Consider the following 16,972-nt stretch of genomic DNA (forward strand, 5'->3'; position numbering starts at 1 on the left):
GGAAGAAAGGTCGTCCTTGTTCTTGATACGCCACGGAAGCTAATTCGCCTTGAAGCCCCGCAGGGCGTGCGATTCACGAAATTTTCTAGTCTCGGCGGACGTCAACCGCGGAGAATAAGAGTGTCATGCGACCCGTCCCAATGCAATTAAGATAAGCACCGACGATGTTTATAAATATTTCGCTCTATTCCCATTTTCCAGAGGGTCGAAGTCGCGGCGCATATCTAGCAGGGAATACTTGGCGTGACCAGCCGCGGGCGAAGACCTCTTTGGAAACTTTTGGATTCGTCCTTCTCCAGTGTCGTTTCCCCGTTTCCGTTCTGTCCTTTGCAAGAGCTAGGTTAAATTCGGTTAGGGGTAGGAAATCTTCTTGCGCTGGCTAGAGACTTCACGGATTCCTTATAAAGAAGCATACATTATCAATTTTATTAACACATTCGCGACCGACAGATATATATTTTACAGACAGAAGGAAAAAATCACAAGCAGCCCTATTTTTAAACCAGTAACAATCTCGAACCCATTATTCGCATGTACATTGTTCTTCTTATTTGAACGTAAAAAATGATTGACTCTTACCTAGCTTGGGCTAGATTTGAACGTCTTGCGTTCAAATAAGTAACAATTCTTGAAATAACCAATGGTGATTTGAACACGTGCAATGTTTCATGCGAAAGATTATAACAGCGTACACTTTTCTCTCCCTTATTCCTCGACTCTTTCTTACTCCCACGGCGTTTCCTGTTTCCCGTTTCCTGCCGCGGCTCTGTCTCTCTTTTACTCGCGTTTTCGCCCCTCCAAACGACGTAACTCTTTGCTAAGAAACTACTCCCGTCATGACTCCACCTGCTATAGCGGCAAAATTGCGCCCTCGAAGTCACCGTGAGATTAAAACGTCTCGCGCTTCATGGTGTGACCCGTGGAACGAAAACAGCCGCGACCCATTTGAATTTCGCATGCTGAAACGATGTGGCGCGCAGCCATGCTCAACCTGGCAACGGGGTAGTTTATTTATTAGGGTAATCTAGTAGCAGAGTCGGTGCAAAAAATGTCTAAAATACGAGAGACCATGAACAATCTACGCTGGTGGTGTTTTGAGAATTTGGTGCAAGTAAATGGAAATTATCGGGTTATAACAATTATTAAAAGGAGATTAGTGCAAGGATGATTTAGCAAGGATACATTTAGCATACGTTATTTTCAGTTCTCTGATTTTCCTCGAATCCACTCAGTTCAGGGTTATCAATTTCAACTTAATGTCTCGTTAGCAACCCTTCCAATAATTACAGTCTCGCGAGATGGCGCCACTTGTCTCTATATAAAATGGCTAGTCTGACGGATTTTCAGTCTTGTTTATTTGTAAGTACTATATACCTCTATATTTCAGGAGTCCATTCTCGTAGCACTCCTCGAATGCACAGTGGCTTGTTTGGTAGATCCACAGCCACGGCAACGTGGCCAAGGTAGTCGTCGAGTGTCACTTGTCCTTCGACGGTTTGAAGGGTAGTCTTCCTGAGAGATTCTCGTTTGTGCATCGTGCCAGATCTTCTTTCGCGGACGTAATCCGTAGCTCTTCCTCCTTGCTAACGATGATCACACCAAGGTGTTCCGTCAATGGGGACCCGACTAGTGAGGGTAGCGCCTGCCCATCGCTGGGCACAATGCGGACTTCCGTTCGAATCTTGACCCTATGCATCGTATCACGCCTAGGGAGTATCCCACGAAACTAGCGAGACTGCTTTCATACCAGGTCAGCCGCAGTTTATTTGCTGTGGTAATACTTGCTTTCAAGTGACAGTTTTTTAGTCCGAGTTAAAATGGGTGTCTTCTGTAATTTTCCTCTCGAATAATTTTTAAATCTGGTGACTCGGTTTATAGATGTTGGATTCTTCTTAGGATCAATATTTTTGGATAGAGTATAGCAGAGGAATTTGTTTCGTCACTGAATCCTCGTACAACGTCGCAAGAATGGAAAGACGTAAAATTTTTAAAATTTTCTTTGAGCCTGTAAAGATATATGTATATTTTGCTTTAGAAAGTCCAACAATCCCATATATTTTACCGGGATTAAAAGCGCGAGGATCATTTCGCAATTTACATAATTTACATAATAATGTCAATTCCATGATGGAAAGGTGAGGGAACGAGTGTCCAGTTACCGATGGGCGGAAGTGTGCGTGTGGTGTGCTCAGGTGTCACCGGTGCTCGCTCCGCCGCTCATGCTTCCAAGGTGGCTCGGTGAAACCTCTTTGTAATATGACCTGGCGCTTAGCAAATTTACGAGGTCACTTAGACGATTATAATGACTGAGCGAGCCCACCCAGGCTGGAAGTTGAAAATTATCGAACCCATCCAATATCCCTAAATCTTCAATATCCACACTCGATTACGCCTAACCAATTTTTTAGAAGAACTTTACTCCCTTTCTGTGACTTCGTACGGTTACTTTGAAACTTACGACAGTTCCTTTCGAAGAAAATGTTCGTCTCGGTACCTTTCCACTCTTGTCCAGCGTGCTTCGATTATGCTGTCTCGTTATTTTCACGTTACTCCCCTCAGCTGAGGTAAGACTAAAGGGTATATCGAATATATTGTTTTCGATATCAGAATGTAAGTTTTACTATAGTTTATATAAATTTGTCGCTTGATATTTCCACAAAATTGAGAATCTTCTTTTTCTTATAATTTTTATTCATTATTTGTTACTGGCAACCATAGTTTCTCGAACAAAGTACGAGCAAAGGAAGAACAACGATAATATTATGGCACACGTTTGGAGTAAGAAGTTAAGTAGGTTGTACGTGTACATGCAAGTTACCGTATCTGTTCGTAGAAATAATACTTTGATGTTGTACTAAGTCGCGATCAGATCCTATTCAATCTTGTTCGTGGCATGCTGCGGCAAATTAGTGTCGAGAGGGTTAGTTCGAAGTTTGATGTGAGAGAATAATGATTAGATGTGATGTCGCAGTACAAGAACGTTATAGCAAGAACGTGATATGTTCACGTACAAAAAGGACCGATACATTAGGGAAGATTTGTAAGTTGGAAACTCGATAGCTTACAAAACTAGCCAAAATATAGAGGATCTCGTGGCAAATGCTTTGTTTTAAGCAGTTCCTTGCCGTTTGAGTTAACTCATATAAATCAACCGCAATACTGCTTCAACAGTACAACAGGTTTACCGAGGTGTGACGCGAATATGCGTGGCGCTCGAAGGGTTAATAGATTTCGTATTCGTAGCAGTCAGGGCTATAGACAGATCAAGACTATCAAGTAGTGATACGATCGTGTCGTAAATAGCAGGTGATCTAAGACCGAGTTCTGTCCACGACTCTGGCGGTGCGCGTGCTTGCTTACATCCATCTCTGTGTGTTGAGATAGTCAAATGAAGATCAGATAGGAGGAAGAAGCCCTTTGAATAAATCCTCAGACCGATAGGAAGGCGGGCCCAGGAGGTTTGCTCGACAGTGCGATAGCCGATAATGGCCTGGTTCAGGCACCGTCCAATTCTAGGGTTAATTACCATCGTTTTAACCCGCTATATACCGGAGTCGTTTTGGAAAATTAATTTTACGACGATGGGGATGTCGATACTTCCGTTGCTTCGGTACCGTTTTCAAGGCGGACCGCAAATAAACGATTCGATTAACTTGTTACGTCCGGGATGAAATTTTAACGTTTAGTCGATGCGTTAACGGAACTTAATTGAAAAGTTCAACACAGTCTTTTGCGGTGCACGTGCATCGATACCGCTGTATAAAAATTACACGTAACCTCGTTTCCGGCGAAAGAGCTCGCGAAGTTGAAGAAGATAGTTTGCAAACTTTGGAGGCGCTACATGTGCATCGCTGTAGATAGGTGTCTCGCTTGTGGAACATTGATTTGTGACTAATACACGGTTGTTCATATCAATTTAGAAATAACGACCTGGTTCTAACTAGCGCAGAGCTTGCGTGAGTGCAACATTAGCGAGACTGGGTTGGTCCCGACTGGCATTAATATCTGACCAAGATGATAACGTAGCAGGGACGTGTGGATTGCGTACCTCCGAGCTACGATTCGTCCGTGTTCAACCGATGAAATGGTGACGAATTGTTAATTGAGCCGTTCATTGCACGAATCGGTTAACTCCATAAAACGAAAAGTTGAGAAATGCGATGAAATGATATACATTATTTATTAAAATTCACTTTATAGTATACATTCAAATAAATATTGTAAAATGCACAAATACACATGTAGCTTTCATCTAACGGTATATAAAATTAACAAGAAAGAATAGCCACAAAATAATCGTCAGTAATGTTACAATTTTTATGTGAGTGGTGGAGTTAATCGATTGGTGCAATGAACGGCTCAATCGTTAAAGTGATGATTCGTATTTTGAGATATGAGGAGAAACTGATTTTTTTTTTAAAACAAGGATCTGTATTTATATTATAACGAACGATTCAAATTGCCCCATGCTTTTCCTTGTCCCTGGTGGATCCACCTGCTTCAACGATATTTATCGATTTGGGTAGGAAACGATCTTCTCACTCACGGCTGTTTCTCAATGGAAGCGTTTAGTTTCCTTCGAAAGCTCAAAGAATATAGGCGACTGTAACTGCGTGAGGCACGGCCATTTCGCTCGAGCGATCTTGTCGACGCTCAGCTTGTAGCTGGTTGCTTGCGTCGCGACGTAAAAATTATAATGCAGAAGGTTGGTTAATGCGCCCGCGCTAGTAATTATACCGCGAAAAGTTTCAATCGCCTGCATCTAATTACAGTGACACATCGATTCCTGTCGAGTAAATGTTCCAAAGTGGCGAGCACACGCGATGGAGCGACGCCGGCGGTGCACTTTGCTGAATAAGTCCCCAAGCAAAGTGAACATTTCATTCTCCTTAAGGCTCTGTTTTGTTGTATGCCGGTTCGAGCATTCGACAGGGAAGGCATGCAATTGGAACTCTTGTGTGTGGACAATCATCCAGGCATTAATGGGTCTAAATAAAAGGTTTCCTAAACGAGGGCTTTAAGAGTTTGTTGTTTGATAAAATTGGGTGGATTTTATTCGATTTTATCCTAATATTTTAAATTAAAGTAGATATAATTATAGTCGGTGTATCCATCGAGACCATACCGATAGATTTATTTTGATATTAACAAATTCGTGACCGCTGACGTGAATTCACGTCACTTTAAATTCTATTCCTGGTTATACAAAAATGATGAAAATCTTTCTATTTTATACGCCACATATTTACAACACTTTCTCCCTAAAGATACAAATTTGTGATGTCTAGTTTCCGAATTTTATTAGTTTCGTCAGTAATGTGTTAAAAAATTTCTGAAGATGAATTTCAGAAGACGAATTGCTCTGAAATGTGGTCATTTCGAGTCAACTAACTATTTCTGACTTTGTTCTTTGTTTCAGGCTGTGCATTTCTCACCTACTACAGTCGTGACAGCGCAATCAGCGCCCAGAACGCTCTGCATGAGAAGCGGACTTTACCAGGGGTGAGTGTTTACACATTTGAAGGTGTAATTTTCCTACTTTCAGGCTTCTTATATTCCACCGCGCCCACTCATTCTATGTGAACTACTTGCCACGCGAACGTTACTTAAATTCTATACGCGAGAAAGGTAAATAAATAATGTTTCTACAACAAGGAATTCGCTGCAACTGGAAAACGAGACCGAACGTGACACGCGTCCGCGCGAACTTATATCGTCGTTTTTAAGTGGCGAGCAGAACTGGGTCCATCGTATCACGTGTATATCACTGGCCGAAAATTAGCTGTAAAATTCTCCGCATATCTTCCAACCGAAAACCATTGGAATCGGTCCAAACCAGTGGCGAACTTGCAAAATGGCGATCTGTCCGGTTCGATTTTGCGCGGCACTTCATCGAATACCCATCGTACGTTCGTGAAAGTTAACACCCCCGTAATTCTTCCCGGGGCGCAGTTTCGCGTAAAAAGAGGCAAAGCCTGCAGTAACGTTAACAGATAATTATCGCTGCTGGAGCCGTATGGCGCTTTCCAGGCTAATTCCAGCGACTCACCCCGCGATCCGGAATATTAAAATGGCCCCGCGTGACAAGTTAATCTCTTAACGCTGAAAGGGTAGTTAGGAAGGGAATAGAGGGTCGATGGTAAGGGTTGAAAGAAGAGGTGGAAGCTGGGGGTTTGTGGAAGGTGTGGGTGGAGGCAAACTGCAGAATCCGCGATGTATCATCAGATTTCCCGTGTCTCCTACAAACGACAGGGGTGACTGCGTGCGTTCTTGTTCACGGGTAGCACCAGAATTTCGCGTTCACCTTTTCGCTGAAGGGATCAGGAAACGTATATCTTCGCGTCTCGGTCGAAGATCGGAAGCGTAGCCTCTACAAAAGCTTCTAGACAAATTGCCCAAAATAATGATATCGAGTTGAAAGCAAAAACTATAGAAAACCTACTCGTTGCCCGAAAAAGACTTTATTAGATTGGATTGGTAGTCGACGCGTTAATCGAGGACGTCCAGCCTTGACGCACGGAATCAGATAACGCAGAGGGATGGTTATTTCAACTGTTCCCGGTTTGGTCGGCCAGTCCAGGTGTTCCCGAAATAAATCGTCGACTTCGGCGAATGTTTTCAAACCAAATGGACCATATTTCTCTGAAAATTTCCCATCGATCGCAGCCGTAGGGGCTGAAGGGTACAAGCGCCGGCACTGAACGCTGCTTAACTGCCAGAGCAGTGCCAACACGCCTCTTCCCATTATCCGAGCTACCCCTTGGAAGTCCGTAGCGAGTACTGGCGTTATGTTTCGTTAATCTATCCCCGAAACAACGCAGCTACGGTCTTGGCACTGCTGCCAGCGGAAATCGTTTTAAATGTTATGCTGAGAGATGTGCCGGGGGCTTGGCTGAGTTATGACTTTATGAAGAGGTAGACGCATATACGGACGCACTTTTACGTGCGTGCACGCCTATGGCCGAGTGCACGCTGGCCAAATACGAAAAAATCACTTCAATTGCTTTGAGGGGTTCCCGCATGTGCCCATCGACGTAGCTCGTTTCGAGATTTTTGACATTTTCGTGCTGTCCTGTCGCCGAGTGGTATTTCGTTTCGCTTTATTTTCGTTGCCTCGGCCAGACGAAACGGCGAGAGGAATTATGACGAATATTAATTTAAAGTTAATTAAAACAATCTTCTGGAGCATCGCTCACGTCTACGGGGCAATGGTGGCTCTCTACTCCGACCTTTTTAAAAATATTTGTGAAGATAGGTCGTATGGTGATTGGGGAATTTATTTTTAGCACGCTTTCAGTTCGTGAGAGAGGAATTTGCGAGCAACATGTTATGTAGAAAGTGTGTTGGAATTGTTTGCGGTAAAATTTCCTTTGTTTATTATGTGTTTTATATTCGTTTCGGGGCTACATTTTGTACTGTTTGTTGCGTAGTAGAATGGCGGGCGCGGGATGATGTTAACTTTTTAGTTAGAAATAGAGGGTTATGAAGTGGTAGAACATTTGCGAAGTGTAAGCGCATTATTTTTCGGAGGAAATTTTACACGTTTTATATGCAAATGGTTCTCTTCGCCATTCTGCGTATGAAAAGATTCTACATTTTTAAATTTCATAAAAATATTTCATTTTTAGCGTGTATTTAATTATTCTGCTCCATATCACTTGAACAGTAGATTGTGATTCTTTTCTTTTATATATATATATATATATATATATATAGAAAACTGTAGAGAACTTACAAAATCAACTGGAGTAGATTGTCTAAAACGTGAACATATTATGAAAGTCATAGTATTATACAAAATAAGAATAAATTTAGAGTACAACAATTAACAGTTTAATTGATTTTCTGAAGTTTCCATGATAAAAATGACTCCAAACACGACCGCACTCGAACTATTTTTAATAGTTATTTCTTTGAACTGTGACGGTCCGAGCACAGAATTAAAAGTGTCACAAATATGGTCGTATTTATACTCATTTTCATCCAGAAAGTCTCACCAATTCACCGGCAATACTCTCGCGAATATACGTTAAGAAATATAAAAATTGAAATTTTCCTTCCTGGTCGCTTTCGGTTTACACCTCCTAACCAAGCGACTCTCCGGATGGTTCACGATAATTAAAGATAAACAGCGTCGAGGATGATTCCTGACGGCAAATATGAGTAACAAATTTGCTCGATATTCAGGACACTGCTGCAATTCGTGAGACGTTCCCTCGAAAAATTGATAAATGAGGTTGCACTGTAAATTTGGCGTTGGCGATGTTGATTTTCTGGTTGACCGTGCCGAGTTGTAATATCCGAACGCACCTGAGACCATAACTTGAGCAAGCAACGAACCCTTCATAAACAGGGATCGCAAGCTGAACGCTCCCGCTGTGCAAGCAATAACAATGCCCGTGGCTAACCGGCTATACTTAGCCCGTGCTTACTGTGGAAAGCGAGCACGTGCGCAGGCGCTCGTACCCGCTCACGCGATACCTCTGAAAGAAAGTATTGGGTATCCCACTTCCGGTCGTTATCGCGATAGTTCGCGCGGATCCTGTGGCGTGCGAAACGTAGACTGCTTTGACGAATCGTAGAAGCCATTTGATTACGTCGAAAACCATTTTTCTCTCGGAGGAACCAGAGTCCTGCTCGGGAGCTACGCTCTCGTACGACTTGTAATTTTTCATCGTTGTTACAAAAGTTTCTTTCGTGAGCGAACAGGATTAAACTCCGTCGGAAATTAGAGCCGAAACTGCGGAACTGTACATCTAAAACGAGATCCCGGCCGTCCGAAGCAAAGGACACTCTAATTCTCGCGTAACACGTTTCGCGATATGCTTCTCACTTATTAAACGGAGAATTGTTAAACGCTGAGTCGAGTTTAGTTCGTATTTTATCGAGACCATCTGTTATTTCATTCAAAAGTTCTTACCAGTGGTAGTTAACTATTAAATAGCACGCTTCGCTTTTAACGAATCGACCGCTTCCTAAATGGCAGCACTATGGAGCTACGAAGTAACTACATAGTATTTTTCGACAAAGTATTCTCAACGCACTCTTCTTTACTGTTTTCTGTGTTCCTGAATTTTTTAATTGTCTTAAGGTTAGAAATACAAATTGTTTGGAATATTTTGTACCTCTGTTTTGCCACACGATTTCCAAGTTTTTAAAAGATGTCATGGCATGACGACTTCTACGACAAATACACGAGACATTCGCGCCGTTACAATTTTCTCGTGTTAAACTAAAACGGAATTCAGGACGAAGGACTCAGCCACGTGTTTACAGAAAAGTGTAATGGGAAGCGAGCACGTGCGAGCAAGCAGGAGATTGTATTATAACAGGGAGGCGCAGAACATGAGAAGGTACCAGAGAATTTGACGGAGTGAAAGACAGGAATGTAGAGAAGGGATTCGGCTCGCGTGCTGTAGGAGTTGATGACGTGAAATTCGTAGCGAAGGTGTACCGCGATGCGTAGATACGAAGGTGTGTCAGAGTGGAGGAGATCATACACCAGACAACAGAGATGTAAGATCCGCCTTTGTGTCAGGCTAAGCCAGTCGTATTTGTTGGGACGTGGGATGATATGGTCGCATTTACGAGCGTGGAAGAGAACCGAAGGCATGAATTCTGAACATGTTGCACGCTGAATTCTGAATTCCGTTGGTGAACAGAGGGAATACAATTGGGATTGACACCGTTTTTGGGGTGAGATGAGAGTACTTCTTAGAAGATAAGGGGAGGATAGTAAGTCTCACTTGAATGCATAGGTTACATCGGGTACTTGAGATGAATCAGCTAAGTTTAGAGGTAGATACATCATCTGTTCAGTCCAATTTCCAGTACGACGACAAAACAAATTAAATTATATTTTCAATCAATTATTTTTCCACGCGTTAAGATAAATATAAGAAAAACAGCGCTACATTTACCGTAGATACAGGTTTGCGCGACTCCGGAGTAATGTTAACGAATTACGGGAAGTGAACGGTCAGCGAGGAAGAAATCACGAAGATTTCATTGGACTGCGAGGGGTCGCACAGGTGCGGCCGGAAGTTCGAAAAACTTCGTTAGGGAAGAATGCAAACAATGCTCGAGGGTTGCTCGGCTCTTTCCTCCGCCTTCGCGTTCGACTCGCAAACGTATTCCGCTCCCCGACTTCTTTTTCCCACTTTTTCCACCTCGCTGCGAGCTTTGCACGCGCGAGTATCGTTTTCCTTATGCAAATTCGCGCCAACTCGAAGCGCGTCGCGTCGCTCGGACGGCCATCGTCGTGCGACCGTCGGAGTTGAACGTTTCTTTCCTTCGAGCTGGCAAACCCCATGGCACTCCGACGCCAATTACACCCTCGTAAATCGGCCCGCCAATTTGTCAGTCGCGCGCAATCCGTCCTTCTGAATTTCACCGTGCCTTATCGCGTCGCCCTAACGTTCGCGCTACTTAAGCCCGTTCCTAATTTCGACACGGAAGAGAAAGGGTAGTCGAACCGTCGCGAAGTGGAACAGGGAATTAATGGATTTTTCTTTTAGTCGTCAAAACTCGAGGGCTCAAGAGTTGCTCCGTCCTGACATTTGTGTTCCAATGCACTTCTACTAATAAGGTGAGCAGAAAGACGCTTCTTGGTTCTTCCTGATTTTTTGTAGGTCCTTATAGTGTGGAACGCTAATTGAATTAATAAGAGGGGTTGGTGTAAGGGCATCGATCGATGGTTTCATTTGGAGCTGGGTGAGATTTACAGAAAGTTATTTTGACAAGAGAAGTAATTCTACTTTGATAACTAGATGCATAGAGCGAGATATTTTTTTTTGTATTTCGAATGGAGAATGTGTCGAGGAAAAATATATAAAACGATAATATTTGGCAATATTATTATTGCAGCTAGTGTGAATTACGAATTATTATTGTATATTTTACTGCGAGTGCTTTTAATACTCCGATTAATTAACCGACTCCTGTAAACAGGAATACAGATATATTTGCTTCGAAATTGGTATAATGTTACTTGCAATCATCAAAAACATTTCGCTAGATAATTCCGCATAATAATAATAATTTATAAATATACCTGCGAAAGTGATCACAAAATAATAAAACAAGTGTATTAATCTCAATACTGTCTAATGGTTTCAAATAAAAGTACTTAAGCACATGAAGGAGAAGAAAAATGTGAAAGTTTTAAATCACTTTAAACTATAACTATGTATATGGATTTGCTTAACGTTCAGCAATTTCACGAATCGCGATCTCCTTCGGCCGGCGAAGGTTAAATAAAGATCGTTACAGTTTAGCTGGGATCCTACATAGGAATTTTTCTGTCGCCAGCGAAATACCAATGAACAGCAATAACATCTGGCGATCTGTTAATGTTGGAGTCAGCTAGACCAACACTGCAGCCATGGCGGAGGCTGAGCTTGCGAGCAAAGCAAATAAACAAGAATTAAATCTGGAAGGCTTTATCGTGGGGAGACGGTCGGAGATTTCTGCGTGGAAAAAGACTTGGAAGTGTATATATGTATATAAAGAGAAGGACGAATATCCAGTTTAACGAGAAAAGAGAGATAAGCGTAATGCTATCAATTTCGATAAAGCGTGGCCCGCATTAAGCCTCCTGCCCATCTTACCCGAAAAAGAGGAGAGTATTGGTCCGCCTTGATCTTTAATTTCACCAGAGTACGCCGAGATTTATCGTGCCACGTAGCGACGCACCTAAATAGCAATTTACCTAAAGAGCCTCGCAAGCCAGAATCCCTCCTCTCCTCGGGCCATCCCGAGATGAGACGGTGACGTTTACGATGACCTCCAGACGAAGGTTCGATCGAATCTTGAAGCGAGTCCGTGGAAAGATCGATAGGAGTCATCCACGATGATATCAGGACTGATCGGGTGAAATTCTGAAAACTCATGCCTTTGCAAAAACTTTTTTAGAGCAAACAAGGCTAAAAGCGTTTAAATAATTCGACTCTCATGGAAAACCACGAATGGCATCAGCTTCGCTCTTCGACAACCAAGCAATTCACGCTATTATCATTCGCGAATCATCGATTAGATGAAAGTTAACCCTCGCGAGTACGAAAGACCGTACGTTGGCTTTCATTGGCCGTGCGGTCGCGGTCGGTTCGATAACATTTATCTTCTCCCATTTTCTTCTCGGGCCAGTAATTCCTTGCTCGCGGGAGAGTCATCCGCATCGAGCATTCCGCTCGCTAGAACGGCGAGCGGCGCTATTTTAATTCCCGCCTTATCTGCTGATTTTCTCCTCCCGTATTTCCAAGGGTCCTCGAGAGCCAAGTGGGGCGCGCTCAAAAGGGAACCGGAGTTTTTAAACATTCTCTGTCGCAAACCTCGATGCAACGAGCGCCCCGTTGATCTTCGTTATACTATATAATTATTGCGTAATGAATATGGACGCCCCGGCGTAGGGGAAGAGAACGGAGGATGGGGAGGCTATCAAACCATTACGAGAAACTTTCCGTGGTTACGCCTCGCGACGAGGGATCGTTTCCGCGAGGCACAGACGCGAAGACGGAAAGACGAGAAAGAACAAAAAGAAGGTGGAGGAGGTTAAGGAGGGATGGCATGAAAATGGTAGGGGACTGGAAGCAAAGGAGGGAGTCACTCCGGAGGAAGCAAGCCGAGTGACGACGCCTCAGTGACCGAGCTTACTCTCCCTTGTGCTTTCGTTCGCAAGCGCAGGCTTGCGAGTCCTCGTTTTCCCTCTATATACATATGTATATACCTATACCTATATATATATATATCTGTCTACCCTCGTTCCTCTTTTATCTCCCGTTTGCGCATAAAGCCGCCCGTTTCCACCCTCGTGGCTGCCTCGTGGACCTTCCGCGCCAACTTCCGAGATACGGCCCTGAAAATAAGCCAATCGCAGTTATACGCGCCCTTTCGTGCTCGTTCGTTGTTCCCATTCTTTCTGTCGCTTTCGAGCGGGGTTGCTGCGCGTGTCTGCTCTTGGAATTAACAGTGATTTCTCGAGTTTTCGAGCACGATCGAGAAGATTGAGAAGTCGTCGCGGCGCAAGTTTGGCGGCACGCGAAGCGTCGCGGTTTCTTTGTTCCTCGTGTAATCTTGAATCGGCGTTTGACGGGGAATCGCGAGTTTCGACGGAAACTATCGATCGATTTCGAATGATTTCGGGACGATTCGAGTCGCGCCAAGTGGTTTTGTGTAACAAAGTGAAGCGGTATAGTGCTTCTGCGCAGTGGCGGTTTCGAAGTTAGATGCCATCTAGCTTGTCCTCTAATCGCGACGAATGGTTGTGGCGAACTTCGATTACACGTGGCGCTCAGTTCCACGAGACTTTTCGACGAGTTCGTTAACTCTGGATTAATCGTGACTCTTCGTCACGGAGTGTTGTTGTGCCTTCCCGTTCGTCCTACGACGACAGTGATCCCCGTTTCTCAGGTTTCGCGGTACCGACGACACCATGGTCGATTTTCTAACTTATCCGGAGATCTCCTACCTCTACGATGAGTACATGATGGTACGAATGATTGTATTCAATTGTTTTCTTATTTTTTTTTTAAATGCTGGCTCAATGGTCATAATCTGACGTGCTGATGGGACTGGTGACATGTACTCGTTAATATAGATAATTATCAATTTCTGAGTGGTCGTTTGAGACATTTAAGTTTGAAGTATCGAGGCCATAATGATAACTCTCAGTCCCACCATCACTCTGACGTTACCGTTTACGCGCACCGCTACTTTCAACGATCGAGGTTAACGCTATTCGTTTTATTATATGCATACCCAATGCGTCGTATTATTAATGATCGGGGAATTACTACGGCCGCTAATTATTCACAACGCCGCAGTGTAACAGCTGCAAGTCGTTGTCTTCTATGGCTCATTCGAAGGCCATTAATCCTACGAGGGTGCGAAGGTATTCTCGCGCCAATGCGAAACTATCGAGCAAATATATCGCCCAACTGTACCAAACACTGTTACAACATATCTGTACATATATTTGGTAATTTCTTACGCTATATAGCGGGCGTCATTCCGGTCGCCTTTCACGGCGAACAATTACAATCCCGCGAATCTGCTATTCATTGTCGAGGGACTGTTTGTTATACTCACAACGCGAGAACGTCTTGCATTCGCGTAAAGGAACGTTTTACAGCTACTCGTCTTGCGATTTTATTAACCCAGTCACGAACGCTAAGCTTAGATTGACTCCGAAAATGAGATCTCTAATTTGAGATTTGCGAATTAGGTCACCTTTGCCACACCGACAATCATTCTTTTGACACTTCGAGTTCCAACGGAATTAAATCTAAACAAACATTATTGCTGGTCGATTTGCTGCGTCGAACCTAGCGGTGATCGAGAGTCACCTCTCGAGTGGAAAGGTTTAATTCTAATTTAATATCTCTGCGACTCGATGAAATTGTCACGTCGGCTATAATATATATTCAATAATCACGAGGAAAACGTGTTAATAATTATATCAATAATTAAGAGGAAGATGCTTTACATCTGAAACAAAATTTCGCAGACTCAAGTACGCAAAGAGTTTCGAAGCTGGCACTCCGCACTCGCGAATCTCTCGTAATTCCATTATCATAACTCGACATCCACTTCATCCCGGATACAATTACCCATTAAAGTATCACTCGGCGACACCCTTCATCCCTCGAAGACGTCCGAGGAACACTTTGGCCCCGGTTTTTTAGCAGCCGCGCAACCACCGTCGGCCTATGGAGTAATTAATCATTCGTACGACGGTGGCGTAAAAGATTCACGTACGCCTCCAGGGTAAAGCCGGACTGTCGCTCATGCCTCCGCGGGATCGGGGCAAGTCGAGGCAAAGGGAAAGGTAAGGGATAGGTATAGGCAGGGTGAACCCTCGCCACAAAGTGGAACTACTTTACGGGAATATCACTTTGATCCGTCGCTTAATGAACGATGGACCGCGCTCGGTAAGAGTACCCAGACTGAATTTAATTAGGGCTCTCAACTTGCCGGGTCGAGAGCATGACGGGATGCCGTGCAGAATGTGTGCACGGGGGGAATGGGAAGAGAAATAGAGAGACAGAGCTCGGGGTACATGATAAAAGCTCGGATGAAGCGCGGGTGCGTGTAGTAGATGGCGAAGGCCTTTCCCTTTGAGACTGCAGGGAGCATATTCGTTGCAACGATGACGATACCGAGGATTAGCTGGATACGACGAAGTTCAGGTATAAGAAAAATACGGGAGGTAACGTTCTCAACGCTAGCGAAAACTGAAGGTAAACTGCTCGTATGGCTCCTCGATGACTTGTATGATAACAGATATTCAATTCAGATTTATTTTCTTTGGCATCTCAACTTTCAAATTCATTACTTAGTTCTTTAGTGCTAGTCTACGTGTTGACGAGTATTTGCGTCGTGTTCCACAGTTTTGAGCTTGCAACCTCGTTAACGCATTCGTGAGCGGCAGATATTTTTGTTAGAATATAAGTAAATTAAAATGTAAGCAAAAGTACCACTACAGGCAAATATGTTAAAAAGAGAAGTTTTTTTTCATTCATGTGCGAGCACGTAATAAACACTCTCTCTGCGGAGGCCAATACGAGCAGTCGTAATTAACGAAGTTATCTTATTTTTAGTTTTCCCCATCCACGATGATATTTAATAATTTTACGTTCCTAGTACCGAGTGTCGTTCGAGCGAAGATAAAAATTACAAAAATGTTTTGAAATGTCAACGTTGTAAATGTGTAGTGTACAAAATAAACAGATTTTCATAATTTTTTCATAACCAGGAATGGAATTTGAAGTGACGCGGATTTGCGTCACAAGTCGCGAATATGTTAATTAAATAATTTTATACAAACATAGTTCAAGTAGCCCTCGCTGCGAATGGAAACCGAATTTCGTATCCACTGTCTCGGCTAGCGACATTTACGCAAGGTTCACTGTGAATTGTCACACATAATAGCAATGAAGCGCGATTAGCTGGTCGTTGAGGAGAATTTAAAATTCCGCGGGTCGATGGAGAGTCAGGATTCCTACTGACCTGATCAGGCACGCCAATTTGCAGAGCTTTGATTCTGCAGGGCGACTCGTCGCTCTGACTACCGCGATCGTGCTGCGCTTTAACTCGGATGGACCATTCCCCCGGGGGGAGTATAGCTCGATTCGAACGGTTCGCACTTGGAGGGTTTGATAATAGTGACGTCAAAGTGCTTTTATCTTCGATGACATCGGAGCGGACTCGAAGAGGATGTACGTTTCGTTCGGAAATTTGTGGGCCAAACGATCACACAAAATCGTAAACAAAATTTTAATAATAATATGACGTCTTACCATTTTTGTAGGCTAACAAGCATTTTTTAATATTTTTTTCGCGCAAGGCATCATTCTTCCTGAATTTCTGAAACGTATATTTAATTTTTATTTATATTTTCATCTAATAATAAAATAGTTACTTAAGAGATATAAAAGATAAAATAGTTACTTAGAATAGTTAAAAAGAACACCCTATATATTAAGTGTCCTAAGGTAGATAGTGTTTGAAATGGTTGTGACCTTGTTTAAGTGTAATCTGGGGCAGTGGAAATGATACTTTTTCCTACTTTTGAAGACGACTTCGAGGCCAATGGATGAAAGTTGAACTGCGACGTGTAACACGTTTCGAAGAAGTGAAAATTTCAAATATTCAATAGGAGGAACCTTCGGTGAGTCGGGGAAAGCAAACCAATTCAGTAGAAGCCTAGTCATCCGACACGACCACCGCATTTTGAGGAACACCCTGTATACTCATCGCGAAATCGTTTACCATCCTTCCCATTCCTCTTTCCAGCAGATATCCATGCGATTTCCGTTATTGGTCCCGGACACTGCCGCTGAAGTTCGAAGGGAACAAGGCCAGACGAGCGCGAAGCATAAATTGAACGCGTTCCTACGGCGTAAAAATAATGTCCCACTTTTCGAACTTTGATCGGGCCGAAGCTCTTTCCGCTCGTGGAATCGCGACGGCGGCG

The 16,972-nt window shown here is 43.3% G+C and overlaps 2 protein-coding genes across 2 annotated transcripts in view; both read left to right on the plus strand.

The window, feature by feature from the left end:
• Window positions 1-16,972, plus strand: part of LOC128875212 (CUGBP Elav-like family member 5) — a 447,698-nt gene that overhangs the window by 73,693 nt on the left and 357,033 nt on the right. Inside the window, exon 2 of the mRNA XM_054120599.1 lies at window positions 5,420-5,502. Within this exon, the coding sequence (XP_053976574.1) occupies window positions 5,420-5,502 (83 nt within the window). The remainder of the gene's footprint in view (window positions 1-5,419; window positions 5,503-16,972) is intronic.
• The window catches only part of LOC128874964 (CUGBP Elav-like family member 4), a 614,239-nt gene continuing 609,789 nt past the window's right edge, over window positions 12,523-16,972 (plus strand). Inside the window, exon 1 of the mRNA XM_054120189.1 lies at window positions 12,523-13,486. The gene's annotated coding sequence lies outside the window, so the exon portion shown is untranslated. The remainder of the gene's footprint in view (window positions 13,487-16,972) is intronic.

This window comes from Hylaeus volcanicus, chromosome 4 (assembly GCF_026283585.1).
Source record: "Hylaeus volcanicus isolate JK05 chromosome 4, UHH_iyHylVolc1.0_haploid, whole genome shotgun sequence".
Lineage (NCBI taxonomy): Eukaryota > Metazoa > Arthropoda > Insecta > Hymenoptera > Colletidae > Hylaeus > Hylaeus volcanicus.